This window comes from Panthera pardus, unplaced genomic scaffold (assembly GCF_024362965.1).
Source record: "Panthera pardus isolate Hobbes unplaced genomic scaffold, ASM2436296v1 HiC_scaffold_17, whole genome shotgun sequence".
Taxonomy (NCBI): domain Eukaryota; kingdom Metazoa; phylum Chordata; class Mammalia; order Carnivora; family Felidae; genus Panthera; species Panthera pardus.
This window is the reverse complement of record NW_026526732.1, coordinates 32,033,608-32,061,540: the sequence shown is the minus strand read 5'-3', so window position 1 is coordinate 32,061,540 and position 27,933 is coordinate 32,033,608. Positions and strand designations below refer to the sequence as shown.

The 27,933-nt window shown below is 41.7% G+C and overlaps 1 protein-coding gene across 4 annotated transcripts; it reads right to left on the bottom strand.

The window, feature by feature from the left end:
- Positions 1 to 18: 18 nt before the first annotated feature.
- SLC18B1 (solute carrier family 18 member B1) lies at positions 19 to 27,694 on the bottom strand. 4 transcript variants are annotated; one of them, XM_019420559.2, is made up of 14 exons: positions 27,458 to 27,694; positions 26,148 to 26,287; positions 22,255 to 22,350; positions 21,229 to 21,302; positions 19,814 to 19,961; positions 16,823 to 16,979; positions 12,264 to 12,400; positions 8,911 to 9,012; positions 6,822 to 6,913; positions 5,601 to 5,696; positions 2,811 to 2,885; positions 2,031 to 2,124; positions 1,890 to 1,939; positions 19 to 1,205 (listed from the first exon to the last, which is right to left on the bottom strand). In XM_019420559.2, exons 1-14 carry the CDS (start codon positions 27,498 to 27,500, stop codon positions 1,139 to 1,141), a joined length of 1,371 nt encoding a protein of 456 aa, XP_019276104.2. In that variant the 5' UTR covers positions 27,501 to 27,694; the 3' UTR covers positions 19 to 1,138. The 4 variants fall into 4 exon arrangements, with proteins under 4 accessions (XP_019276104.2, XP_019276105.2, XP_053760458.1 ...); XM_019420560.2 differs by lacking the exon at positions 27,458 to 27,694 and adding an exon at positions 27,184 to 27,372; XM_053904483.1 differs by lacking the exons at positions 16,823 to 16,979; positions 21,229 to 21,302.
- Positions 27,695 to 27,933: the final 239 nt, after the last annotated feature.

The window sequence follows — 27,933 nt, the reverse complement described above, 5'->3', positions numbered from 1 at the left end:
AATAGCAACTCTGTAAGATAACAGGAGAGTCTGGTATTTATTTATATGTTGTCCATCCATCAAGTTCCAAAAATCAGAGATTGTGTTTATTTTGATCACAGTTCAATTCCTAGCACGTCACAGACTGTCAGTTTAGAGAAGTCATTCAATAAATATTTTTGAATTAATACACTTCTTCTATTTAAAAAATGGGGGGTGGGGGGATAAACATGGCTACTACACCATGGAAACACAGCAGAAGGTATGAGAACTACACAGTAGGGATTCACCCACTTCAAGCAACAGCACGGATTTTACGTGAAGTCAGACAAACCCCTTCCCTGAAATATAGTAAGCAATCCTGTGGGCTTGCTTGCTTGGGAATGGGATACATCTACCAGAAGTAGGTTTAAAAAAAAAAACAAAAAACAAAAAAACAAAAAACAGATGACAGAACTGAAATACAGACATTAAGAGAAATGAGTAATGTTATACTAAGTATTGTTTATAAATCCAGATCATAATTCATAAAGTACGTTACAAAAGGGAAAATCTAAAGTAAGGTTGTTCTTGTAACTCTCACACAAACGAAACTTCTAGAAGAGCTGAGGGCCTGGGAATACTATGCAACTTTTGCATGGGAGGAAGGAATTTTGCCTTTTGAAAAGAACAAAACTCTTAGGACACAGATAAAGCATGCCTTTTAAAAACTGATTTCACAGTAACTATTCTATACATTTTGAGAAATCTTGGTACTACTTCGAGGCATATCAAATTAATTCATTTATTTCCCTGTTAATAAAGAAAAGGTATATTCACAGAATTAGTGCATTTAGAATAAAAAGTAAACAGAGGAATCAGGAGACCTGGAGTCAATAACCTCTTGACGGACAAATTCGATCACCTAAAAACACAAACTTGCTGATTCTCAACTGCTCTTCTCACACTTAATGTTTCACACATGGCTGGTTCAACGGGCCAGCTTTTCAGGAAAGCCCAACACAGGATTCTCCAAAAATATGTTGAGACTTTCAGGATGGTGGTGTAGGTAGGGTCTGTGGGGTTTTACGTGTAATAGTAAGAAAACCCCTTTCAACTTTGATGTTCAAGGCCAGGAGCCATCAGTCTCCCCACGGGTATCCATCCAGGATTCTTAAGGCTAGATTTCATCAGGTAAGAGAGCAGTTTGCTCTTCCTCTGTGCCGAGGATATTTTGGAGTTTCGATCTGCGTTGAAGGGAAAAAGAGGAGTACCTTACTATTTCTCATCTTAAAAAGACCCAGTACCTACACCTCTGCCTTTCCCCTTAAATGCCATCTACCAAGTGATGAGGCTTACAGTGCCCAGAAATCTTCTGCCTGAAGGAAGGGTGTAAAATGGCTATTTCTTTTCCACTGCCCTGGGCTGACTTTTCTTTTTTTAATGTTTACTTTTTTTTTTTTTAATGTTTTTGTAATGTTTATTTATGCTTGAGAGAGAGTCAGAGAGAGACAGAGCGTGAGAGGTGGAGGGGCAGAGTGAGAAGGAGTCACAGAATCCGAAGCAGGCTCCAGGCTCTGAGCTGCCAGCACAGAGCCCGACGAGGGGCTCAAACCCATGGTCTGTGAGATCATGACCAGAGCTGACGTTGGATGCCTAACCGACTGAGCCACCCAGGAGCCCCTAATGTTTACTTATTTTGAGAGAGAGAGAGAGAGAGAGAGCACATGATCAGGGGAGGGTCGGCGGGGGATCCCAAATAGGCTCCACGAGTCAGTGCAGAGCACATGAGGGGCTCCAACTCACGAACCCAACTGTGAGATCATGACCTGAGCCGAGATCAAGATCTCATGGGTAACCAGCTGAGCCACCCAGGTGCTTCGAGGGCTGATTTTTAAAGGGGAAAAAATAAGCCCAAGAACCGACCATACCTTCTTCTCTGTGCGTGCTCCCACAGGTAAAACAAGCCCATCGCCAATCCCTTTAACACAATGAAAGGGGCAGTTAATGCCAATGCTCCAAATCACACTTCTCTGCAAATGCCAGGAAGATGAACACAAAAGGCTACTCACACTTGTCAGAGCCCAAAGACCTTGCACAGCAGCTGCCCATTCAAAGCCAATTTTCTCATAAAGAAATCCACCCAGTGTGGGTCCTATAAAAGCACTAAGAAAAGAAGAAAGCGTATTCAATAGTGTAAAAAAAAAAAAAAAAAAAAGAATTATTTCCTAAAGGCCGCATGATCCCTCAATCATAGATCTTCATTAAATTGGAACTGTAAGTACTGAAGACAGAAGCCAATTCCTGGACGGAGCACTGGGTGCGACAAAACCAATTCTACCCGATAATGATGATGTTTAACGCTTTTTAAACAATTCTAAAATTATAACTGCTTCTAAAAAGTTGGTGCCTTACATAAACATTTTAAAAACGTGACATGCACGCAAAAGAACCCTTATATGATTCTCTCTATTGTTCTCAATAATTGTATTTAAAATAACTCAAGTCTGGACATATTTATTGAGATATTCTACAGTTCCAGCATACATTTATTCCTCAGGAATAGCAAAGAATAAAAACAAAACAAATGAAGAATACTGAGACATGACCTGTTAAAGGAACTTAGAAAGGTCACTTAAGACAAAGTATATGGGGACCATTTTGATTAGGTGTTAAACTGCTGGTATAAACCAGTGATCTTGGAGTCAGAGGGTGTGGGGTTAGGACTCCAACTCTGCCCTAAATGAATTAAGTGCCTTTGGGCACCTCATCAGACCTCTCGGTGTCAGTTTCTTCAGGCAAATGCAGATAGTATTTTCCATCTTGCAGGTGTGAACGAAATGGCTACTCACCCAACTGACCACATGGCACTGAAGAGCCCCGACACAAGTCCCAAGGTACTTAATCCTTCTTCAAATCCATTTTCGCTGCAAAGAGACAAGAGTAGATCTGTTATGGACAGGGAAACCTGCGTGAAAGCAAAGAACAGTGTGTGACAAATAAATTAAGAGACTGGGAATAATCTGGGGGCACCTGGGTGACTCACTGGGGTAAGCATTCGACTTTGGCTCAGGTCACGATCTCCTGGATAGTGGGTTAAACCCCTGTGTTGGGCTCTGTGTGGACAGCTCAGAGCCTGGAGCCTGCTTCGGATTCTGTGTCTCCCTCTCTCTGCCCCTCCCCTGTTCACACTCTGTCTCTCAAAAATGAATAAACGTTAAAAAAAAATTTTTTTTAAGAGACTGGGAATAATCTGAACAAAACCAACAGACAGAACACTCCGTCTCCAAGATAAAAGCGAATCTAATCTGAAGGAATTTTCATAGTTACCTCTACTCCATGGTTTTCTAAAAATAATTTTACTGCATATCTAAAACATGATATTAAGAATCATGACCCATTTGCATGAAGTCTCATAAAAATACATAATTAAGAAATTCTTTTTTTTTATGTTCTATTTATTTTTGAGAGAGAGAGGGTGAGCAGGGGAGGGCCAGAGAGGGGGGGACAGAGGCTCAGAGGTGGGCCCCCTGCTGACAGCAGCAAGCCCATGTGCAGCTCGAACCCGCAAACCCGTGAGATCATGACCGGAGCAAAAGTCGGACGCTCAACCGACTGAGCCACCCAGGCGCCCCTGAGAAATTCTTAAAATGAGATGAACATGCAAAGAGAATAATGGGCAACTTTTAGAAAACACGGAGGCAACTCACTATTCCTCAGAGAATACTGAGTCAACCCAGTGGATCTCCTCCCTGCTCTAGTTCACGTGGTGTTCTTTACCATCATGCCTAGTAAACAACACCGATGGCCAAGTGACAAATACCCGGCGCGAGACTGTGATTCATAATAAGAAATATATATCTGGTCTCCCTCCTGTTTGCAGCATAGAACCCATAACACCCTTGGAATTTCCTAAGTGATTAAAACAATTTCAAGTACCTTTTTTGTTATGTTCATGTGGTGGCTTTTAGGGGGCTGGTTGCCCAGAGAGTCAACCATGTGATTAGAGGGGTTAGAACTTCCAACCCCAAGACCAGAACCCCCCACCTCTGAGAGGGGCCAGGCTGGAGATGGAATCAATGGCCAATGGTGAGTGATTTAACCAATCAGCAGTACGTAAGCGTCCACAAAAATCCCAAAAGGACAGGGCGAGAGAGCTGCTGAGTTGGTAAACCAGACCCTTTCCACATGCCAGTGTGCCAGGGCTCCAAAACCCACAAGGACAGAAGTTCCTTTGTTCAGGTTACTCTTTGTGTCTTTTCGTCTGGTTGTTGATTCGTATCCTCTAATCTCTTTTGTAACAAATCACTGAATCTAACAAGTACGCTGGATTCCTGAGTTCTGTGAGTCACTCTAGCAGATTAATTGAATCTAAGGAGGTTGTCAAGGGAACCTCTGATGCACGGGCCAGTCAGTCGGAAGCACATGTGAACTTGTAACTAGCACCTGAAGCAGAGGGCAATCTGTGGGACGGAGTCCCTCACCTGTGGGATCTGATGATATCACCAGATGGATAGTCTCAGAACGGAGTTGCATTGTAGGACACCTAGCTGGTTTGGGAGAATTGCTTGGTGGTGTGGGAGCTGCCCCCTCTCCCGACCCCGCACTGGAAATGGGACTAGAATCATTTTACCTGGTCATTGTGTGCCCTTGTATGAACCTTCTCCATGAGAAGGAAACAATGCTGAGGGCTTTCCGTTGTGCTTTAGCTTTTCAAAAGTGTTTCTGTTCCTAGGCATCAACCAAGCCAAGCCTCCATCCACAACTCATTTTACCTATCATTGTATAATATTACCATATATTACCTATCATTGTATAATATTACCATATACGGTAAAACCTTGCATTGCGAGTAACTTGTTCTACGAGTGTTCTGTAAGACAGGCAAACATTTCTCACAAATTTTAACTTGATAAATGAGCGACTGTCTTGCAACAAGAGTAGCATGTGACCATGAATGGGACAGGATCACAACTGAGGCAATGATTCTTCTCTCTCACTACAAGACTGTGGGCGATCATCAATGCAATGTCACATTTCCTCAAAATCCTCAAAAAGAGGCAAAGGCGAGTGTCATTGGATAGGTTCCTTGTTAAAGTTGCACGAAAAAAAAAAAAACAACAACAAGATTCCATTGAGCCAGTAGATAGCAGAGATTCCATTAGTGATAGTGAAAGTCATTCTACACAATAACCTTCCTCTCTCATCTCCCTCACACCAGCCACGAAGGTTTTCAAAGGTACGTGCAGGTTAATTTGTTTATCTTTCTTTATATTTTGTGCTTTATTATTTTGTATTATATTATAGTATTATAATCATTTTTATATGAATATTTTTGGGTTGTGGAGCGAATCATCTGAATTTCCATCATTTCTTAAGGGGAAATTTGATTTGATATACACAAGTGCTTTGGATTATAAGCATGTTTCTGGTCACAAACCAAGGTTTTACTGTATTTTCATTTCACTTACAGTATTATTGCATGCAGTATTTATATCAGAATATTGTGTGACATAAAATCATGAAGATTTGGTCTTGTGGAAAAAAAAAATCCAACATCCTACAAAATTGAGAAATTCAAGAAAGCCTGTGATGCTCACTGCTATTTGCAACACAGCTCCGCAAGCACAGAGGTAACTTACTATGCACAACTGAGAATCTCCGGGAAGGTTGGAATGATACTCATTCCAGCAGAGACGCCATTCAAGACTAATATCAGCACCAGCAGCCAGAGCTGACTGCAAAAGAGTTTTGGAAAAAGAAACAAAACAAAACAACATGAGCATGTTGATAGACACAGGGCTCAAGTTAAGGAGGGCAGGCTGAATCCCAGAGAAGCATGCTTCTGAGATGGCATCACTAGTCGGCCTCATTCCCATCTGATCCCACTTCATTCAGAGACAGCACCCTCTGGCTCCTCCCACTTTGAGGGGGGTGGCGAATCAATTCACCACGATACCTCAATTTCTTTGGTCACATATATCACATGCCCTCTTATCACCATACGGAATCTTTTCAAAATTGGTTAAATGTTAACGCTGCTCCTTCAATCACTTGGCTTTGAAATTCAATGGACAGAAAAAAATGGCATAGAAGGGAACTGGTAAAGAAGGGCAGGAAACTAATTTGCTCGGCTTCCCACACTGAATGGCTTAACATCCATTACCCCCATTGAATCCTTGCAGCAATATTCTGCCAAGTAAGCACCATCATCAGCTCCTTTTTGGAGATAAGAACACTAAGGCTCTCGGAAGCTAAATGATTTGCCGGAGTTCACACACCTAGTAAGTGGCAAAGCAAAATGCAAACCCAAATGTGAAGGACTCTGAAATCCTTGCCCTTTCCATGTCACACTTGATCCCAGAACCAGCTGAAAGCTCTAAGCTCCCTTTATTTTAGCAAATACATTACCCTTAACAAGCTCCAATGAGCCGGTACCACATGCTAAGAATAATACAGAAACAAACAAACAAAAAAAAGACTTGATCCCAGACTCAAGGATTGAGAAAGAGTAGGGAAAAAAAAACACGTTTTAACAGCTATCAACCAAAGGGAGGCGGCAACAAATGCTATTTTCAAAATAAAGTACAAATAAGCGTGCAATTGAAACACAAAGGGAGAAGCGTTTTTCGCATTTGATCCAGATGTGATGATGCATTTTCTATCTGCTTGTAGCAGTGCCACCTTCTGGTAAGATAGAATACTGCCAGTCCAACCCAACAATTCAACAGAGTCTTAAATCAAGGTAGTTATTTAAATAATAAGGTTCAAAATACGAAACCATACCAGCAGCACACAAAAAATTTCTGTAGTAATTCTTAATGTTATTCAGCCAAAAATACAGAAGAAGGAAAAAACATTACCTTTGAATGTGCAAGACCGGGATAGGTCCCAAGAGCATGTAGCATCCAGCTGTGATTATGTTTCCCAAAACCAGAAACCATTTCCTGAGATGCTGGTAAAGAGAAGGAGAGTCCGAAAAACCCCTGAGAGGTAAAGCCCCTCCACAATCAAAGGATATACACAAAAATCACTGAAGAACACAAGCCCTGACATTGAAAAATCCAAATACATCGAAAAAAATGAAACTTTACATTTAAGAGAAAATAGGTAGATGGTAAACAGAAAAGCGAGACAATATACCCCAAGATAGGGAGTTTCTAAGGACAAGGATTCCTTGGGAAGGGAGTGTATTGTAGATTTTACACATGATGAACTATCCCCAAAGTAACAATTTAAAAAGCAGCCATCCTGGGGCGCCTAGATGGCTCAGTCGGTTAGGCATCTGACTTAGGCTCAGGTTCATGAGTTCAAGCTCCATGTCGGGCTCTGTGCTGACAGCTCAGAGTCTGGTACCTGGTTTGGATTCTTTGTCTCCCTCTCTCCCTCTGCCCTCTCTTACTTGCTCTCTCTCTGTCTCTCTCTCTCAAAAAATGAATAAACATTTAAAAAAATAAATAAAATTGGGGCTCCTGGGTGGCTCAGCCGGTTGAGCGTCCAACTTCGGTTCAGGTCATGATCTCACAGTTGACGAGCTTGAGCCCCGCATTGGGCTCTGTGCTGACAGCTCAGAGCCTGGATGGAGCCTGCTTTGGATTCTGTGTCTCCCTCTCTCTCTGCCCCTCCCCTGCTCATGCTCTGTCCCTGTCTCAAAAATAAATATAAACATTTTTTTAAATAAATAAAATAAATAAAAATAAAAACACAGTCATCACAAGGAACCACCTAGTAGATACAATACCTGAAAAATTCACACTATTTAAAAAGCACCCAATAAAATTACTCCTTTTAAACTACTTGAATGCAGGCTGAAAATTCTAGGAGTTAAATAGCTGCTCAGTTAAATAAGACTGTCTTAAAACAAGCTCCAATCACTGTTTAAGACACTTGCTTTTTGTCACCTGGGTTACTAAGTAATCTCTATGTAATTTAGGTTGTGATAAATGTTTATGCAAGTTTAACAAAGAGAGGAAATGCAAACAAGTAAAAAGCACTAAAGCCACAGAAGCTTGGTATTTGGTTAACAGTACTTACTAGTACTGTTTACCAGCATCTGGAGTGAATGGTTTAGACCTAAGCAAAGGAGAACAGAAGGGAATTTCTATCAGGATAGCTACAGGATAAGCAATGTACATTTATGTAGCTACTCCTTTCATTCCCACAGAAAAAAACTAAATTATCTCCTCTCAGTCTGACCGAGCCCTAATTAGGGACTCTGCCCTAATTATTTTATTTTTTTAAATGCTTATTTATTTTTGAGAGAGAGCGTGAGTGGGGCAAGGGCAGAGAGAGAATCCCAAGCAGGCTCCGCACTGTCAGTGCAGAGCCCGATGTGGGGCTTGAACTCACCATCCGCGAGATCATGACCTGAGCTGAAATCAAGAATCGAACGTTCCACTGACTGAGCCACCCAGGCGCCCCCTGCCCTAATTATTAAGGCCAATCCGTGTATTTTGCATCAAGTGAGTTTCACCCTTTAGAGAGTCTAATCCAATAGTTTTCAATAGCCTTGTTAGCACAGACCCCTTTTCCCCAGAAGCAGCAATTAAAAGTGAATGTTCTCTGAGTGATGGCAGGTTGGAAGACATGGGAACCTCTCCATCAACTCCAAAAATTGAATATAGTACAATTTAAGTGTTCTCACCCCCTCAAGTAAAAAAAAAAAAAAAAAAACAAAACAAAACAGAGAGATAATACAGAGGTGATGGCTGTGTTAATTAACTTGACAGAGGACATCCTTTCACAATGTATTCGGATCCCAAATCACCATGATGCACACTTTAAATATCTTACAATTTTATTTCTCAATTAAACAGTAATAAGCTAATTTTTTTTTTAAATTTGAATGTCAATTCTAATCAATGGACCTCTAGAGTTCCAGAAGTACAGCTGGAAAGCTCACCAATCTAAATACACAAAGGTGTTTCTCAAACGTAGGTTAAGTGTACGTACTGGTATTTTATCACTCAGTAAACCAAACAGCGGTGAAGAAATGGAGTAGGATAGTGCCAAACCCAGGAATACCAGTCCCACATAGCCAGCTGGTAAATTAAACTGTAAAAGAAATTTTTTTATTAGAGTTACACCAGTAAGTCATTTTTTACATAAACAAAAATCTTTTCTTTATTTATTTTTTTAATTTTTTTTAACGTTTATTTATTTTTTGAGACAGAGAGAGACAGAGCATGAATGGGGGAGGGTCAGAGAGAGGGAGACACAGAATCTGAAACAGACTCCAGGCTCTGAGCTGTCAGCACAGAGCCCGATGCGGGGCTCGAACTCACGGACCGTGAGATCATGACCTGAGTTGAAGTCGGCCGCTTAACCGACTGAGCCACCCAGGCGCCCCAATCTTTTCTTTTTTAAAAAAAAAAAAAAAGTTGATTTATTTACTTTGAGACAGAGAGAGAGAATGAATGGGCAGGGAAGGGCAGAGAGAGAGGGAGAGAGAGAATCTCAAGGAGGCTCCGTGCTATCAGTGCAGAGCCCGATGCAGAGCTCAAACTCATGAACCGTGAGATCATGACCTGAGCCAAAATCAAGAGCTGGACACTTAACCGACTGAGCCACCCAAGTGCCCCACACATAAATCTTTTCTACACACTTCTTCAGCTCTTGTTATCTACCATGAGCCCACTATTAACACTTAGCATCCTCCCTAATTTTGGTCTTACTTTTTTAAATGGATTACTTTTTCTTTACGAGGGGGAAAAAAATCTAATCAGAGGTCAAAAGTCCTAGATATCTTGTTTTGCAGCATTTGATATTGTACGTATAAATTTGTTTCTATGAACCATAGTATTTTCACATATATTTTGACGTTTAAACCAGTGCTGCATAAACTTTATGTGCATCAGAATTACCCAGAGAACTTTTTTTTTAATGTTTGTTTACTTATTTTGAGAGAGTGAGCATGAGAGCAGGGGAGGGACAGAGAGAGAGGGAGAGAGAGAGAGAATCCCAAGCAGCACAGAGCCAGACACAGGGCTTGAACCTTGAGATCATGACCTGAACAGAAATCAACAGTTGGTCCCTTAACTGACTGAGCCACCGAGGCACCTCCCAGAGAACCTGTTAAAAGGGTTTCTTAGTTGGATCCAAGGGCTAACATGCTTTGGTTCAAGGGATGGAAAAAAACAAAAAGGTTCTTAGGCTTCAGACCTAGAATTTCTGATTCAAAAGGTATGAGATGGGACCAGAGATTCTGATTTGTAATAAGCAACTAGGCGATGCTTACTGTCCACGGACTGCAGTATACTGATGTGAAAAACCCAGAGGATAATATCTATTCTATCCATTTCAAAGGGATGCTAATATCTAATTTAAAGAATCACACAGTATGACACTTTACAAAAGGCTTTTAAAACAGTAAGTTAACCACATCACTCTGTGATATTGTTACTATTACCAGCATGATACAAACACCTTTCTTTGGTTAACTGAGTTGTTTTCATTTCCTTAATTTCCTTAACTGATTTTCTTAAGTAAGCACATGAGATTTATATAGGAGTCCATGTACATTTCAACAACTTTATGACAAATTAGTCCCTGAAAGATACGAGGAGGAAGAAAAAAGTCAGAGATGTCTTCTTCCGGTTTTATAACTGGTCAAGACAGCATGGAGCCCTCGCAGCCTAAAAGGCTGGGTCACCAGTGACTGGACAGTGAACTGTGAATTCAAACAATGATGTAAAGTCAGAAGAATGGCAATAGGATAAAAAAACTTTCTATAAAAAAACAGGAAAACTCAAAGATGTATTTTTTTAAATTTTTTTTTAATGTGTTATTTATTTTTGAGACAGAGAGAAATAGAGCATGAGCAGAGGAGGGGCAGAGAGAGAGGGAGACACAGAATCCGAAGCAGGCTCCAGGCTCTGAGCCATCAGCACAGAGCCTGAGGCGGGGCTCAAACCCACGAACCGTGAGATCATGACCTGAGCCGAAATCGGACGCTCAACCGACTGAGCCACCCAGGTGCCCCTCAAAGATGTATTTCTCACCGTATTTAGAAAATGACACTTGTAAAGATTTTTTATGAAATAGACATGCGCAACTGGGATTTACCAGACATTGGCTAAGATATTTTTTCCTCATGTGGGCAGAAATTCTTAAGAAGATACAAAAATGACTCCTGGAGAGATACACTGTTGATGTGACTGGAATGTGTCCTCATAAATACAAAATATGTTTCTTGTTACCTTATGGATGCTCACTGCTTAAACAAGATATTATATTATTTTCTAAGCCTTGGGCAAGGCACCAAAATGACAGTGTCCACGTTTATCTTTTTGGATATTTCACAAACACAAAACCGTCCCTAGTGCCGTTGAGGAGTTGTGTTTCTGGTAACGGCTTTTTTAATTCCAGTACCTCACATAAAGTCAGCATGGGCCACAATTAGATTTCTACCTCGATAAACACATGTTAATCCTTCAGTATAATTAACTACCAGAGTTGGTCATATACTTTATCACATCATTGATAATCCTTTTTTCAGAAATATCTAAGAGTGGGGCGCCTGGGTGGCTCAGCCGGTTAAGCCTCCGACTCTAGCTCAGATCATTATCCCAGGGTCAGGGGATCGAACCCCACACTGGGCCCCACTTCAGGCTATGCACTGAGGACAGAAACTGCTAAAGATTCTCTCCCTCCCTCAGCCCTTCTCCCTCACTCGTGCTCTAACCTCTCTCTCTAAATTAAAAAAAGAAGAGAAGGAAAAGAAATATCTAAGAGCAAATCTCTACAACAACCCTTTACATTCAGAATTTATTTTCCAGTACTAAAAAAGAAGAAGAAGAAGAAGAAGAAGAAGAAGAAGAAGAAGAAGAAGAAGAAGTCGTCATCTCGGTTCCTTTCTACCATCCCAGATTAATATATTCCATAGTCATTCAATTATACGTAACAGCCTAAAAAGTAAGTGGACCCACAGGGGACCTGTTAGTGAAGAACATTAAATGAGCTACGGAGTACCCCAAATGCTTCACTGGAATTCAAACAAGTAGAGGAAAAGTGTCCTTGTCAAGCACTCAGGATAATTCCCAAGCCAGACATGTGATGACTCAAGCAAGACCTTGAAAAGGAGACCAATGTTTGGGCCACTCGGTGAAAAGCTTCTTTCACTTGCCCTGAATCAGACCCCTGGTGAAAGGGATGTCACAGAGGGAGGGGACAGGCTGTGTTGGGGTGTAGATCTCATTCTGTCTCCTCACAGCCACTCGGGAGTCTTTCTACAGAGTGGGGCCCCAGAGCAAGCAAGTGCACCCACCTTCTACAGTGCAGAGCTCTCTGACAAGCAGGCTACTCACCTTCTCCAGAACAAAGAGAGACAGAGTAGGATCAAGGAAGCCAAAACACGAGCTGAGGGAGTTGATGACGAAGGCTATAAGTGCAATCTTGGGTAACGTGATGAGTTTCCAGAACGAGTGTTCACCTGGATCAGAGTCTAAGGGTAAAAAATCCAAAAAAGAGTAATTAAAATTCTAACCTATTTGGAAAAGTGAAATTGGTAAGGCCATCTTTTATCTGGTAATCAAAATAACTGCACCTCTGAGTTTGCCTAAAATTGCATATTGTGTGCATTTGCGTATAAATTTTTCACACCTAGAAGCCACATTCAGTCTTCTTAAAGACAATTTCTCAAATTGATAAAGAATCCACTGGAATCAGAGTGTGAGGAGAAGAGGGGGTCTTCGGTTATAGGTTATAACTCTGAAGCAAGTTGAGGCCTTCCCCCCAATGAGATAGAGACTATATGAAGTTAGATTTGGTGCATGGGAAGAGCCAGAAGCTTTATCAAGGAAGGGAGAAATCTGAGTTCATCAAAGGGCACAGACAAATTTTTTTTTTCCTGATGGCAAAGAAAACACCAGATTGAGAAGGGTGTTACTGAGTCATGCATAAAGCACATGGGCATTCAAGGTCAACTGAGCACGGACCTCACTTCTAGCATCCCCCTTGCAGTAACCCAGATTCTTTACTGTTCCCAGCAACAGGAACTGTTGTATCCAAGCCTCCAGTCACATGCTATGATTCCTTTCATTTTCTCCTGCTAATTTTTCAAATTCTATTCACTCTGTGAGGTCTGGCTCTGGCCCTAATCATTCCACAAATCTTACCTTCCTCTGTTTCCTACTGCACTTCTGCTCTGTACCCTACCTTTTAGCAACTAAACCACATTTCATTTTACATTGTTTACTATTGTCTGGTGATTTTCCTGTCTTCCCGTTAATTTACTGAGCCATATCTTTGCTGAGTCAGGTACCATGCAAAATGCTGGGCAGACAAAGACAAAGAAGACAAGCTCAGACCCTGTTCTCACAGAGAAGTTACAGTAAAGAGTGGAGAGAAAAAGGATGGAACTAGGAGGGAATCTTTCAAAGCACAGCAGATAGTTGGCTAAAATAAAACAAAAACAAAAACAAACAACAACAATAACAACAACAAAAACAGAGAAAGCCATATAAAGAAGGCTTTCCTCAAGTAGTAATATCTAAGTTGGTGCCCAAAGCATGAGCTTAAGATGAGCAAGCAAAGAAGGAGGAAAGAATAATTCAGGCATATTATTCCAGGAATGGTACATTCCAAGACTCAGCAGTGAGGAAAACTATTCTGAGTTTGAAGGAAATGAAAGAAGAGAAGCAAAGCTAGAGGATGGAGATTAGAGTAGGGGACACCAGCATGGTGGAGAGAGAGATCAGACTGCAGAAGCATGTTATGCAAGACTTTGTAAAACATGCTAACAGGCCTGAGAAATCACTACGGATTCTAACCGAGGGGTAGGAGTGAGATCTGTGGTTTAAAGAGACCTCTCTGTGGCCTTGTGGAGAATGGAGACAAGAGGACCAGTTAGGAGGCTGTTGGAGTGCCAGGCCAGAGATGATACTGGCCAGGTCTGGGTAAGGCAGATCTTTGAGGGTGAGGATTAGCCCCTGTTATGCTCTCATTTCTCCAAAAACACCCACCATGCTTCATTACTTAATTCTTGGTGAATAATGATCTAGCATGGAACAAATTCAAAGAAACACAAAGACCGGTTCAAGTATTTTAAGTGCTACATTTAGACTTTGTCAGGATACAAGGGATAAAGGTTAAACCATGATGTCAGTTTCTTAATTATTAGCCAAATATTCAATGCTAAACAGTCCACGACGCTCAACCACAGAAAGTGCACAGACTTAGAAAGGGGACAAGCACTAGCATATGGCTCAGTGCAGTAGGGCCAGCAAGGAGACTCCATTTGGTGAGTATTTTGAACTGTTTATTAAAGATGTTCATTAGTCACCTTTAAGATATAAATTACAAAAGACCAACTTTAATTGGTCATATTTACTTGCATATAAAAGGTATTATGGATTTATGCTATAAGATAAATTATTATGGCAGAAATGGTCCCCTTCTCTAAATCCAAAGTGGGAAAGATGAGAAATCATAATGAGAGTACATAAGAACGTCCATAGCAACAAATACATGAGTTTAATTAAACTGTTGCAGAAGCCCAAGTAATGAAAACCTAGGCTGATCATCTGCTTTAAGAGACAGATGAGGAGCTTTTCCAAGCTACTCAATTACTCTCTCTGCTCCCCACAATTCTGACATATTCTTTGAGAGAGACATGCCCCCCTGGTTGACCTGGCCTGCCACAGGATGCTACTGGTAGAGGCGAGGAAGCAGGGGAGGGAAATAGGGAACCCCTCAGGTGTGAAGGGGCAGGAAGCATGCTGATCACTGCAGCACTACTTACTGAGCATTTATTCCAATGACCGAGAAGCTTCAGAAGGATTTCCCAGAAGAGGTAATACAAGTTAAGTTTTGAAGGATGAGGAGGGATTAGAGTGGATGCGAAAGGGACAAGTTTCAGATCATGTGACTCTTCTACTGGGATCTCACAACAGCTTCCTCACAGCTTTCAGGATAGGGCTCACATTTCATAGATTTACAGATTTTTAATAAGAGGATTGGCACGTCCATGACTGTGCTTTAGAAATATTTCTTTAGAGCAGTACAGGAGAGGGGACTTGATGCACAGATACAAAGGATGAGAGAGAGGGAGGGACCAAAGTTGACTCTAGAATCATGTTGGCTACGAGTCTAGAATGCGGTAAAGGAGTGGGGTAGAGCTTGTAGGACACAAAATTCTACCAATATCATCAAAATAAAAGACAATTTAATTGTCGGGCTTCTCTCCATAAGCTCTCCCAAAACACTAATTTTATTTAACTTTTTTATTTTTTTAATGAACGATTTTTAAAAATATTTACGTATTCATTTTTGAGAGAGAGAAAGAGAGTGCATGTGTGAATCGGGAAGGGGCAGAGAAAGAAAGGGAGAGAGAATCCGAAGCAGGCTCTGCGCTCAGAGTGGAGCCCGATGTAGGGCTCGATCCCACACCCTGGGATCACGACCTGAGCCGACATCAAGAGTTGGGCTCTCAACTAACTGAGCCACCCAGGTGCCTCCCAAAACACTAATTTTAAAAAGTACTCCTTAATGAGAACACCTAAACCTATACTTACAGGCTTTACATTATCAATCTCAGAGATCTTTTTATTAATACCAGTTTTTTCCATTCAATCTAAATAGAAGGTCCTTCCATAGATAACCAGTGTTTGCCAAAAAGTTTGTTCATAAAAATGTAGCTAACTGGGACTTTGTTGAGTTCAATGAAAATGCCGGGAGATTTTAGTTGAGGATTAACAGAAATGAAGAGAAATGACCATCAAGTAACTAGGCTGGTGGCAACCAGAGGGGGCCGCAAAAGATTGTCGGGGGAGGGAGGAGGCGAGGGGAGCAGGCCAGGACTCCAGGAGAAACAGATATCGGGGCCGGTCCAGTGCCTAATCACACAAGTTCTAAATACCCTGCCCTACCATTAATTAATAAACACAGTCTTTCCCCCATACAGTGTGGTAAAGGGCGAACGTGACTCTTTTCCCTGCTCCATGACAATGTGACCTGGTGTCAGTGTCTTGATTATCGGTCCATTGTTCATCTGTGAACCAAGCAACCAGGACGCTCAACCACAGAAACCACAGTAGAAGAAGTAGTTGTACTTCTCACAAGTAGAAACCACCGTCTTACGTGTTTCAGCACGGTGGTGCCTCTCTAGAAACATTCTCTGGCTCTCTCCTCTCTAGCCTTCAAGTTAGCTCTCTAGCTCTGTTCCCTTCGTCATCGGATAAGTGTAAAATGCCAGCTATGTCACTAGGCAATCTTGCTTACAGTGAGAATAACCCTTGCCTGGTACAGAAGAAACTGTACATGAACCTGCACACCATGATTTGTGCCTCCCTGAGTGTTCTGACTCTTGTACCTGGCGCGTCCCTCGTGGTGATCCTGAGAGCTATGTCCAGGGAGTTGTTACAGGATAGGCTGACTCTTACGGGGTGTGAAGGTTTGAAGCCAGAGTGACCCCCATTACTGCCTGATGTGGCCCTGTGTCCTTGTACTTGGGCTGTGCTGCACAGGCAGCTGGGAGGACCACTGGGGAGAAGGTCAGGCCTTGCCCTCCCGCCTGGTGGCCTTCCAGGAAGACAGTGCCATGTGTGGCCCTTGGTAACTCGTCATTCTGAAATATTTAATTAGGTCCAAGAACACCTCTGGTGGACACTTTATATGGTGATGTTTTATGACAAGGAATTAAATATTCGTTAGTTCTAAAGGTCAGAAAAAAACTGTAATATGTAGAAATTCACATAAACTACCTACAGCAACATTTCTCAAAAGAGAATCAGCTCTTTCAGGGTACTCTAGAAATCTACCATGGAGCATACAAGATGAAAGTGAGTATTGTTAACTTGGTCCCCTATACATGTATAAAAATACTTCAATTTAAGATTCTTAAAGTGAGTAATAAATGCAGTCTTACCATAATTAGGTAAAATGTACATGTTGAGTGGTACCATCAGCAGAACTATGCATCCCAGAAAGATAAAAGGCACCTCATAGCCAAAGGATTGATACAAGAAGCCACCTAAAGGGGGCCCTAACACTAGTCCCAGGCCAGAAAAAATCTCAAGACTTCCCTAAAAATGGGGGAAAAAAAGAGAATTGAGTCAATACAGTTGGTTTGAAGAATTCACAAATAAAGATGTAATGGACACTAATTGAAAAAAAGGCTATCCACTTCACAATTTACACACCCAAACCCACACAAACCCAAGATGAACCAAAACTTTAAACATGCATATTGAAACCACAGAAGTACTAGAAAAATAAAATATGGGAGGAGGTTTTGTTTTCTTTTTTATGGTGGGGAAGTTTTTCTAATTATGACATAAAACTCAGAAGACACAGAAGAATCATAAATCTGATTACATGAAAATGTGAAAAAACTATGGATGTTAAGCACATAAAAAAGACAAATGAAGAATAGTAAAAAAAAAAAAAAAAAATACTGACAAAGGACTAATTTCCCCAAATATATCAAAAGAGCTAATACTAGTCAATGGGGGAAAAATGAACAACCCAATAGGAAAATGTGCAAATGCTACAAACAGACTATTGACGCGTGAAAGAAAATGCAAACACGTCTCAGGCATGTAAAAGAAAGCTCACCCTCACTTTAAAAAAAAAAGTAAACGGTTAAACCACAAGGTAACAATTTTTACCCATCACCCATCAAACACTCCGCTGGCAGGAAAGTGAGGAAAGAAGCACGTTGGGACACGGCTGGTGAGTGAACACAGGAGGGTAATTTGGCAAATCTATCAATATTACAAACGCACATACTCTCTGGCCCAGAATGCCATTCTGGGAATTGAATTTATATGGGGAACCGTAAAGATGTGACATGGTGCATGCACAAGCTTGTGTGTTATAGCACTGTTTGCACCAGGAAAATACGTAGACGATCTCAATATTCATCGACAATTTGAAGGAACTATGGATGTATGTTACCTCCATCTAGTGAAGTACCGTATACTGCTACTAAAGGGAGGTAAAGAGTAAGAAACTCTTCACCCATAGGCATAGAAAGATCTCCAAGATGGTTTCATTGTTAGCATATCAGCCAGGTTCTGAACAGCATAGAGAGTATGCGACCACGAGTGTAAAGAAAACAAAGGGGGAAGGAATCATGCCCTGCGTGTGTGTGTGCACTTGTGTGAGCGTGTACATACATGTTCATACACACATGGAATCACTCTAGAAGGAACCGATAATCCCTGTTGCCTTCTGGGAGAACGATGTTGGACTGGATGCCTGGACAACAGGTGGGTCTATGAAGCTTGAGGAAAAGTAACATATAGAATACATTCACTATATCCTCTATTTCCTTTTATAACTTTTGAACTTTGTACCATGTAGAAGGCGTTTATTAAAATTAAAATAAACAAAACGGTGTTATGGAAAATATTTTACCATTAAAAAACTCTTACAGAAATTGCGCCATTTTAAATCAATGTAGTCTTTAGGGGTGTTAAACAGAGATTGTGGTTTGCAACCTCACATCCTCCCTCAGACCTCAGAGAGGACACGAAAGTACTCCATTGGTAACTTTCAATTTCCTAAAGAATACAGGAATTCTCCATGTAATCACCATGAAGCCATCCAGAACAACCACCGTGTTAGGGTGTCAGTTTTTGGCCACAGTTTTTATACAGAAACTCAGTACGGCAACATTAATTTCCCCTGTCGACCAGAAAATCAAATGGACTCCTGTCGTCGTCACAGGAGTTTCTTGGGCAGCACCTTCCAGAGTGTTCCACAGAACGGCAGCTCTTTAAGAGTTAAAAAGTGTGGCCATAGTCAAATCGAGTTGGGGAAAATATCTTTACTACAGGATTTCTCGGAGTCTTAATACACTCCCGTGAACTGGATGTTTCTAAGTTGGAAGGGACATATGCTCCAAACATTTTACCCACAAAACCTTATTTTACAGAGCATGTCAATGGGCTCATGTTCTCCAGAACCCTTTCTGAGAAATGTTGTTTCTGGGAAACGTAAGCAGTACACCTATCACAGTGGCCACCGCTGCGTGCCACAGGGCTGTACAACCCAAAATAAACCTAAGCAGCTAGCTAGCCGGCCATAGATATAGATATTTAATTAAAATGGGAGTAAATAATGATCTCCACAGCAAATAGTGTACTTAATGGCCAAAGCTATAGTATTAATATGGGCAAAGGAGGAAATTCTTGGTACTAAGCCGATGAGGCCCTGAAGTCTCAAGGACAATTATTTGTTGGGAGGGCTGCATTTGGTCTACTATGCAAACCACACGTCCTTCAGAAATGCATGGGTCCAGAGGAGACAGGCAGGAGAGAGCCCGCTTGGGGTGAAGGAGGCAGTAGCCAAGAGCTGGGACAGAAATCTGGTACGTCACCAATGCCAGGCGTCCAGGCACCTAGCCAATATATCATGTTAATACAATGCTACCAAGTTCTGGGTTGGGGGGAAAATAAGAAAGCACTCGGCAAACGGCACAGAGGCAGGGAAAGGCTTTAAGATCTCTAAGATTCCTTCCACGAATCTGGGAAGAGTAGAGGAAGGACATCAGTATATACTCAAGTGGCCACTAGGGATGACTTTTCTAAAGCAAAGGAATGCCTCCGGCAGCTCAGCCACAATCTGGGCTACGGAGAGACAACAAAATACTACTGGACAGGTGTTGTTCTTTTAAGTGGTAGACTCTAAACCCAGGAAGAGACCTAAATAAGACTAATGGTATGTTCAGTGACAGCCCGCTGCTAGAAGCAGTAATTGGGGTAAAAGGTAACCAAAACACAGAAAATAGAAAAGAAAAAAAAAAAAAAAAAGGCAGGTCTAGAAGAATGGATTTCAGCTTTAACTTGGAAGGGCAAACAAATACTTTAGCCTACGCTAAAAGGAAAACAGGAAAAACGCGCAAAATACATACCAACACCGTGGCCACACTGTTTGGAAAAGCCTTTGCAAGAATAGAAAAAGACGCAGTTATTGCTGCCGCAAAGCTGACTGCGTCTGCTATTCTCACTAGAAAACACATAGCGGTAAATACTGGTCCTTCTGGAACTTGGTCCAACACACTAAAAAAGAACAAGACAATTCTCAAATGCCAAGTTGGTTTGTCGTTGTTGTTGCTGTTTTTTCCTTTTTACCGCTACTCACTGAAAAGAGTAGTATCTCACACAGTTATTATAATAAATCTCTTCAGAATATGAATGTTTTCAATTGCTTTATTATACAAAGGGAAGTCTCTTTTTGGGGGGGAGATGGGTAACCATTTGATTCATAATGACAGTTTAGTCGCCCTTTTCTGATGCAATTGGCCGTTTAAATGATAACACTAAATTAGTTTCTCTGAGATATGTAGAATCACTCTGACCAGAACACATACAAAAGAAAGACTTCTTAGTTTCAGGTATCCCTCAGTGGTAGGACTCAAACCTTGGGGGGGAAAAAGGGGGGTGGGGCAGAAAATAGAAGACCATGCCCCTTCCCCTGCCAAAAAATAGAAAAAGGAAAAGGATAAAAAAAAAAAACCACTTAGTTTGACACGAAGGCTTCCTAGCTTACTTCATCATAATCTTACAGCACTCTTCCTTCTCCTATGTTCCCCAAGAAGCTGTGTAGGCTCATCTATATTATTTGCCACTAGGCTGCTGATTTAAGGATTCTTAAGCTTAAGAATTTCCACAGCTATTTTGCCTCTATTTTCCCTTTTCCTGGAAATAGCAACGGAGGGAACCATTCTGAAGTGAGCATATGACTCAAGCCTGGCCAATCAGAGTACCCCCTCCCCTGCATTAACCTTGATGCAGGGATAGGTCACCAACAAAGATCAAGCCAGGGGCTCCATCCTGTGAATCTCCTGGAATTCCAGGAAAAGTGGCATTCTCTTCCTCTGGGAGCTGCTGGAGAATTCTTGCCACCACAAGCAGACAGCTTGTCCATGAACAAAGCACAAGAAGAGGAAAGCAAAACTGGGAGCTTGAGATAGATTTCTGATGGCAGTATTTTAATATTTGTGTCCTGATGTTCTCTAGCTGATTCTTTATTGCACTTTCTCTGCTCGAGGCAAAATGTATCTGTGACTCCGAAAAGTGGGTTAAGTTTCTGTCACTCCCACTCATAGCAGTCCTAATGAACAGATTCAGAAGCCACTTAATGCTCAGCCCTTAGAAGACTCTGTCCTTCATTAGTCCCATCCTCTAAATCACCCAATAGCTACACGCTGAGCCCTCAACAGATAATCAATGGGACGGACTGATTTAAAGAATTCATTAACATTTTAAGCTGAAGATAAATTATGAAATCTGTTCAAGCTCCCAAACAGATCAGAGCATGACTTACCCAAAGAGAACTGTAACTCCTCCTGAGACAAACATTCCTGCCACAAACATAAATTTTGCTCCAATATGTACAAGCTATAATAAATGTCAGAGAAGAGTCGGTAAATCGACGACTGTTACAAGTCTACATCCAGATAAACACAAACCCACTGTATCAGGAAATATACAAGATTTGGGAAACATATGTTTGGGAAATATAGTTAATGTAATATTATAATAATTCTTTTTTTTTTAATTTTTTTTCACATTTATTTTATTTTTGAGACAGAGAGAGACAGAGCATGAATGGGGGAGGGTCAGAGAGAGGGAGACACAGAATCTGAAACGGGCACCAGGCTCTGGGCTGTCAGCACAGAGCCCGACGCGGGGCTTGAACTCACGGACCGCGAGATCATGACCTGAGCCGAAGTCGGACGCTTAACCGACTGAGCCACCCAGGCGCCCCTATTATAATAATTCTTTAGTGGAATGGCAACACACATTGCTTAAAAACATGGAAGAAGCAAAAAAATCAATCAACCCATTACGATAAGCAAAATAAGTCAGTCAGAGAAAGATAAATACCATATGATTTCACCCATCTGTGGAATTTAAGAAACAAAACAAATGAGCAAAGAGAAAAAAAAGAAAAGAAAGAAGCAAACCATACAACAGACTCTTACTATAGAGAACAAATTGATGGTTACCAGAATGAGGTGGGGGCGGGGGGGGTGGGGGGGGAATGTGTGAAATAGGTGAAGGGGACTAAGGAGGGCACTTGTTGTGATGAGCCCAAGGGGTTATATAGAAGTGTTGAATCACCCCACTGCACACCTGAAACTAATATTACATTGATGTCAACTGAAATTCAAATAAAAACAAAAAAAAAATCAATCAACCCTATGAACGGAGTTATCAACAGGAGCGTATTTCATAAAATATAATGGTGGTTATTTCTGAATCAATGGAAATTCGAGGCCTATAGATTAGAATAGGTCATTACACAACTTTCAAAACTTAAAATGTTCCCATGAACTTTAATACTCACGTATTTTCCAAATACCAAAGATGCCAGCAAGTCAAATAAAGCATAACATCCAAAGATCATACCGGTAACTGTATTGCTGGCTCCTTTCTTTTCAGCCTTTAAAGAAACGAAAAAGGAAACAAAGTTTGACAGACGAATTAGCATCAGTGAGGAAAAATGGAGCTATCAGATCAGAGCATTGTTTTCTTATAACCTTTACCTGTGTAGCAATTTTCAAAGATTATTATTTTAAAATAAGCTGGATGGGGAAGGAAGGGAAACTATGGTAAAACCTAGTCTCTGACATGGAAACTATTCACTCAACACACCCCTAAAGAACTGTTAGCTTTACAATCTTGAGAAAGGAAAACAAAGCTGGCAGCAACGTACTTTGTGATTTCAAAAATAAATTGCAAAGCTGAAGTAATTAAAACAGCATAAATACAAACGTATGAAACAGATTAGAGACCTTAGAAATAAACCCACACATATATGATCATTGATCTTCCACAAGGGTGTCAAGGACACACAACGAAGAAAGGATAGTCTCTTTGACAAATGGCGCTGGGGAAACGAGACATGCACCAACAAAAGAATGAAGTCAGACCCCCATCTTACACCACTCACAAAATCAACTCAAAAAGACTTAAACGTAAGACCTGAAACTGTCAAACTCCCCAGAGAAAATATGGGGGAGGAGGTGCTTCTTGACATTGGTCTTGGCGATGGTTTCTTGGATTGGACACCAAAGCTCGGGCAATAAAACCAAAAGTAGACAGATGGGATGAGAAGTCAGCTATCCATAAGCCAAGGAGAGAAGCGGGAACAGACTCTTTCCTCACAGTCCTCAGGAGGAACTAACCCCGTGAACACCTTCATCCCAGACTGGTGGCTCCAGAAGCCACCCAGTTTGTGGTACTTTGTTATGGCAGCACCAGCAAACTAAAACAGGTACCTCAGAGGGAAGGTATCATCGAAGGAGTCAATAAAGATGTAGAAAGAGCACTCATGGGTCAAGCCACATTATCCACGTTCTTTGCTTAATAGATATGATAAGTATTCTAGAGTTTGACATTACTTACATAATGGCCTCACAACTAACATTTACTGGCCCCCACTATGAGCCAGAATCTCCATTATTAAGCACTGTTTTACATGGTTTCTACCCACAATGAAATAAAGGATATATTTTTAGTGGGCCCCATTTTATAGATGAGGGTACAGACTTGCAAAGTTTATAGGGTCACAGAAGCCATGACAGTTTCCATCTTGAGCAGGTTCCCATGTTCACCATAGAGACGGGGATGGTGACTTCAGATATCCTAGAATCACATTCCACGGCAGCAGCTAAATATGACTTTTGGAATGTGGATCCTGCTTCACATCAGTAAGCAAGAAGAGCTATTAAAAGCAATTTCTGGTTCACATGTTATCCTGTGACAACAAAAGAGGATGCCAGAAAAAGGAGGACTAGAAATAGGAATCTTACTCTAGAATTTAAGAAGGGCCCTGTTTTTCCTTTGCCTAATTAGCTCTGGCTAGAAGGAAGGAAAACAGAGCATGCAGGAGGAAGGGTAAGTTTTTCCAGTGCATTTGTCAACCACAGGGTTCTAATAAGAAACAAAAAGGAAGAGCCTACTCTTTGTATCTAGACCTTTTAAAATTAGAGCGCTCTCTCTCTGCCTCTGTTTTCTTTCCTTCAGCCTTCCCTCTTGTAAGCAAAAAAAAACTAAATCAGAAACTTAAAAGTATAGCATAGGGAATATAGTCAATAATACTGTAATAACTTTGAGGATACCTGGGTGGCTTAGTTAAGCATCCGACTTTGGCTCAGGTTGTGATCTCGCTGTTCCGGAGTTCCAGCCCTGCATCGGGTACCCCACTGAAAGTGTGGAGCCTGCCTGTCATTCTCTCTCTCTCCCTCCCTCTCTCTCTCTGCACCCCCCCCCCCCCGGCCGCTCGCTCATTCTCTCTCTCTCTCAAAATAAATAACTAAACTTAAAAGATACTGTAATAACTTTGTATGTTGACAGATGGTAACTACACTTACCGTGGTGAGCACTGCATAATACACAGAATTGTGTATTTGCTATGTTGTAGACATGAAACTAACATGGTACGTCAACATTTTGTCAATTTTTTTTAAAAGGGATTGGAAACATTATTAACAAAATCGAAAGACACACATCTGTAGTCTGGTGTTCCTTTGTGTGCATTCCACTAAGCAGAAGCTAACATTAGTTGCTCTAGTGCCCTGAAGTTTGAGCCAGCTGCCCAGTTTTCAGCCAGGAAATGCCCTGCTAACTGGGCATCATTCTACTTCCTCCAGCTCCTCTCTGCCGTAACTCTGCAGGCTCCACCCATCATTATATTTTCCAAATCCCAAAACTGATCAGTCTCGTCTGTCTTGTTCTGATAACTTCTCACCGACTAATGTCTCCAGCATACGCGTAAGGACCCCTGCATTCTAGCTCTGTCTCCTCCCCAGACCTGCTGCCTCTTGGACCTCACTCCACCTCAGGCTCAAGCCACATCAAGTTGTCTGCTTTCCCGGAGAACGTGCTATTCCCTGTGCTAATCCCATGACTATCTCAAGTGATTTCTTTCCTAGAACACCCCTGCCTCTGTGGTTCACCTTGAGAGCTACCTTGCTGAAGACCAATATTTTTTCATATTGTCTCACTCCCAACTGGCAGACAAGAGAGGGATATTTTCCCGATCTTTTTTCTGTCCTAATGCATCCAGTGCCTGCACACTCTAGAGTGGGAGACGGTTACCCCTCCCACTCCCACTCAGTAAATAGAACCGAATTGAGCCAGTCGCTGAACTTCTGAGTCTTGTCTTCATTGACAACATGATGGATGGCGTTCTCACTACGCTGCCTTAGGGAGTAGCTGCAAAGACCAAATGGGATAAATGTGTGGGAAATCACACTGAAGACTAAAAAGCACTGTATGGGTACAGAGTCACATTGTTCCTTTGGCAGAGAAACCATAGCCATTCTCCTTGGTAACACGAAGAATGGCGGATGGGGCACCTGGATGGTTCAGTCGGTTAAGTGTCTGACTCTTGATTTTGGCTCAGGTCATGATCTCACAATTGGGGGATCAAGCCACTTGTTGAGCTCTGTGCTGAGCATGGAGCCTGCTCGGGATTCTCTCTCCCTTTCTCTCTGCCTCTCCCCTGCTCGCTCTCTCTAAATAAATAAACAAACAAACATTCTAAACAATAGAAAAGAACACATGGGTATATCATCTCCATGCAACCAAGCCAGTTGCAAGCCATAGTTTCATGCTCTGTCCCACTTACCTCCAGATTCCAGGTGGATTCTCTAGGGGTTAATTCCCTGTGAGTCTGTGCCATGAACTATAAACCCTAACACCACATAAAAGGCAATGATTACAAAGAGCTAATCAGTATTAACCAGAATTCTTCCTTGGGACAAACCATTGCCATTAGATACCATCAGAAATTCAAGTCAGAAAAAGGGAATTTAGTGGATCATGTCTTCCTAATTCCAAAAATATTAATAAGCGAAAAACTCCAGGAGACAGACTTCCTGTCTCAGCACAGACCTTTTGCAGTAACACTCAAATCTCAGTTACTCAAAGCACCCCCTTTGTTTCAGTTGCAGAAACCAAACAAAGATTTATAAAACTACATGGTAAGCAAAGCAATCCTCAGAAGGTCAGTTATATTTAGGTGAGTTATTTCCCTAGAGGATATTCTTTCTGACTGGATTGTTTTTATATCTGGTGTCAAATATTCTGTCAGAAGTCTTTCTGTTTACTGAAGTTCTATGCATCATCTTTACTAAATGCAGAGTTTCACATTTCACATATTGTAAAATGAAATAATGCAAAGGGCTTTTTTTAAAAAAAATTAGAGTTCATAACAATATTAAAATGTCTCACCTCCTTGGGGAAAAAGGGTCCAAGGATAGAATAGCACATCATAGAACCCAAGTTAATGGAAGCTGCCGATATCAGCACAAAAAGCTGTTCTCTTGAAAGCTGTCTGGATGTCTCTCTTGTACCTCCTGGAGGGCCATCACCTTAAATGCAAACATGCTACAGTCACAGGCATGTTGGGACTGCTGATTGAGGTTGACACATGTCACTTCTGTGCCATGTGAAGATAACATATGCTGAGCTAAGGGCTATTTTGAATATACCACATTTGATAAAACGTCACACAAAATCTGGTACAACACTGTCATTTTGAAAACACCTCATTTTCAGGGCAGAATTTATCAAACCATCTGAAATCTGTTTTGCCTTCACTATTTCTTCCACCTTTGGTAAATTCCTTCAAGAAGGATGAGGCAACAAGGTGATATCCAAAGGGTGCTACTCTCTAAAATATAAGGTAACTATAATGAAGTTACCAGCCTCATACGTTCCATGGACTTAACAGTGTTCTAAACATGTCACCTTAGCTGTTGGTTAAGCATTCTGGAGTAGTGTAGAAGTCAAGTGAAGTGTAAGGGGGAGAAAACAAGCTAAAATATTCAATTGGCAAATGACATCTTACAATGGTAATGCTCCTGGAGAGACAAGTCCCATAAATCGGTAAATCAATACACATTTTACACTAATAACTGGCCTTTTGCACCGATCATTTTCATACTTATTCCCAAGGCTAAATCTTCATCTAACTTAAAGACAACAGGTCAATTACTCAGTTTCAAATATTCAGCGAATCTATCAGTCATTTTTAAGTTCAATGGTTTGGAAAAAAAAAGAAATTTAAGGAAGAAGACTATACTTGGTTTGCTCTACTTTTCAGAGGTTGTCATTGCGGTCCAGGAAAAAAAAAAAAAAAGAAAGAAAGAAAGAAAGGAAATCTGTGCAAGATGAGGAAGTCTCAAGAATCTTTGTAAAACTTCTGGAGTAGATGAGGAAGGGAAGTGAAAGTTAAAAGGGGAGGAACAACAATGGAATGTTTTACCTTTGTCTAATGGCATACTAATTTGAATGCATTTCCAATCACATGGTAATTTATAAAAGCAGCGCTACAGAGCAAAGTCTTGAGAGAACTCTCTCTCCCGGGCCCTGCACTTTAACCCCTTGCAGAGAGAGAAGCTCTAACCCGAACCCCACCCTCAGGCCCCAGGCTTTTCGAATCTCTCCGAAACAAACCAAGCTAAAGCTAATTCAATCGTGGGTAAAGGGGACAGGACCCACGCCACCGAGAGGTGTCCGTCCGTGCCGCTATCGGTCACCTCCGGGGAGGCGTGGGCCCTCGCAGTCCCCCGACGCGTCCATGCGCGGTGCGCGATGCGCGGTGCACGGTGCGCGGACTCCGGCGCCGGGGCTCCTGGGACCAAGCCCGCTCCTCGGACTCGACCTCGCACGGGCAGACGAGCCGGCGGCGCCTGTTCAGCCCGACCCAGGCATCGTCGCTTCGCAATGGGCAGCTCTGGGCCCGGAGCTGCTGGCAGCGGGGGCAGACAGCTAGGGGCTCCGGGAGGCGGGGCGGGGGCGGGGCGGGGGCGGGGCGGGGTGGAGCACCGCCTTTTTTTTTTTTTTTTTTTTTTTTCCCTAAAAACTCAGGCTACTTTAGTAATTCACGACCTTGGATATGTTTGGGATGGGGTGGGAAAGGGCTAATCTACATTCCAGGTAGCTGAACCCCCAAGTTTAAAATGAGTAAAGTGTATTTCTACTAGCAGTAAGAAAGGAAGCGTATATAGGCACA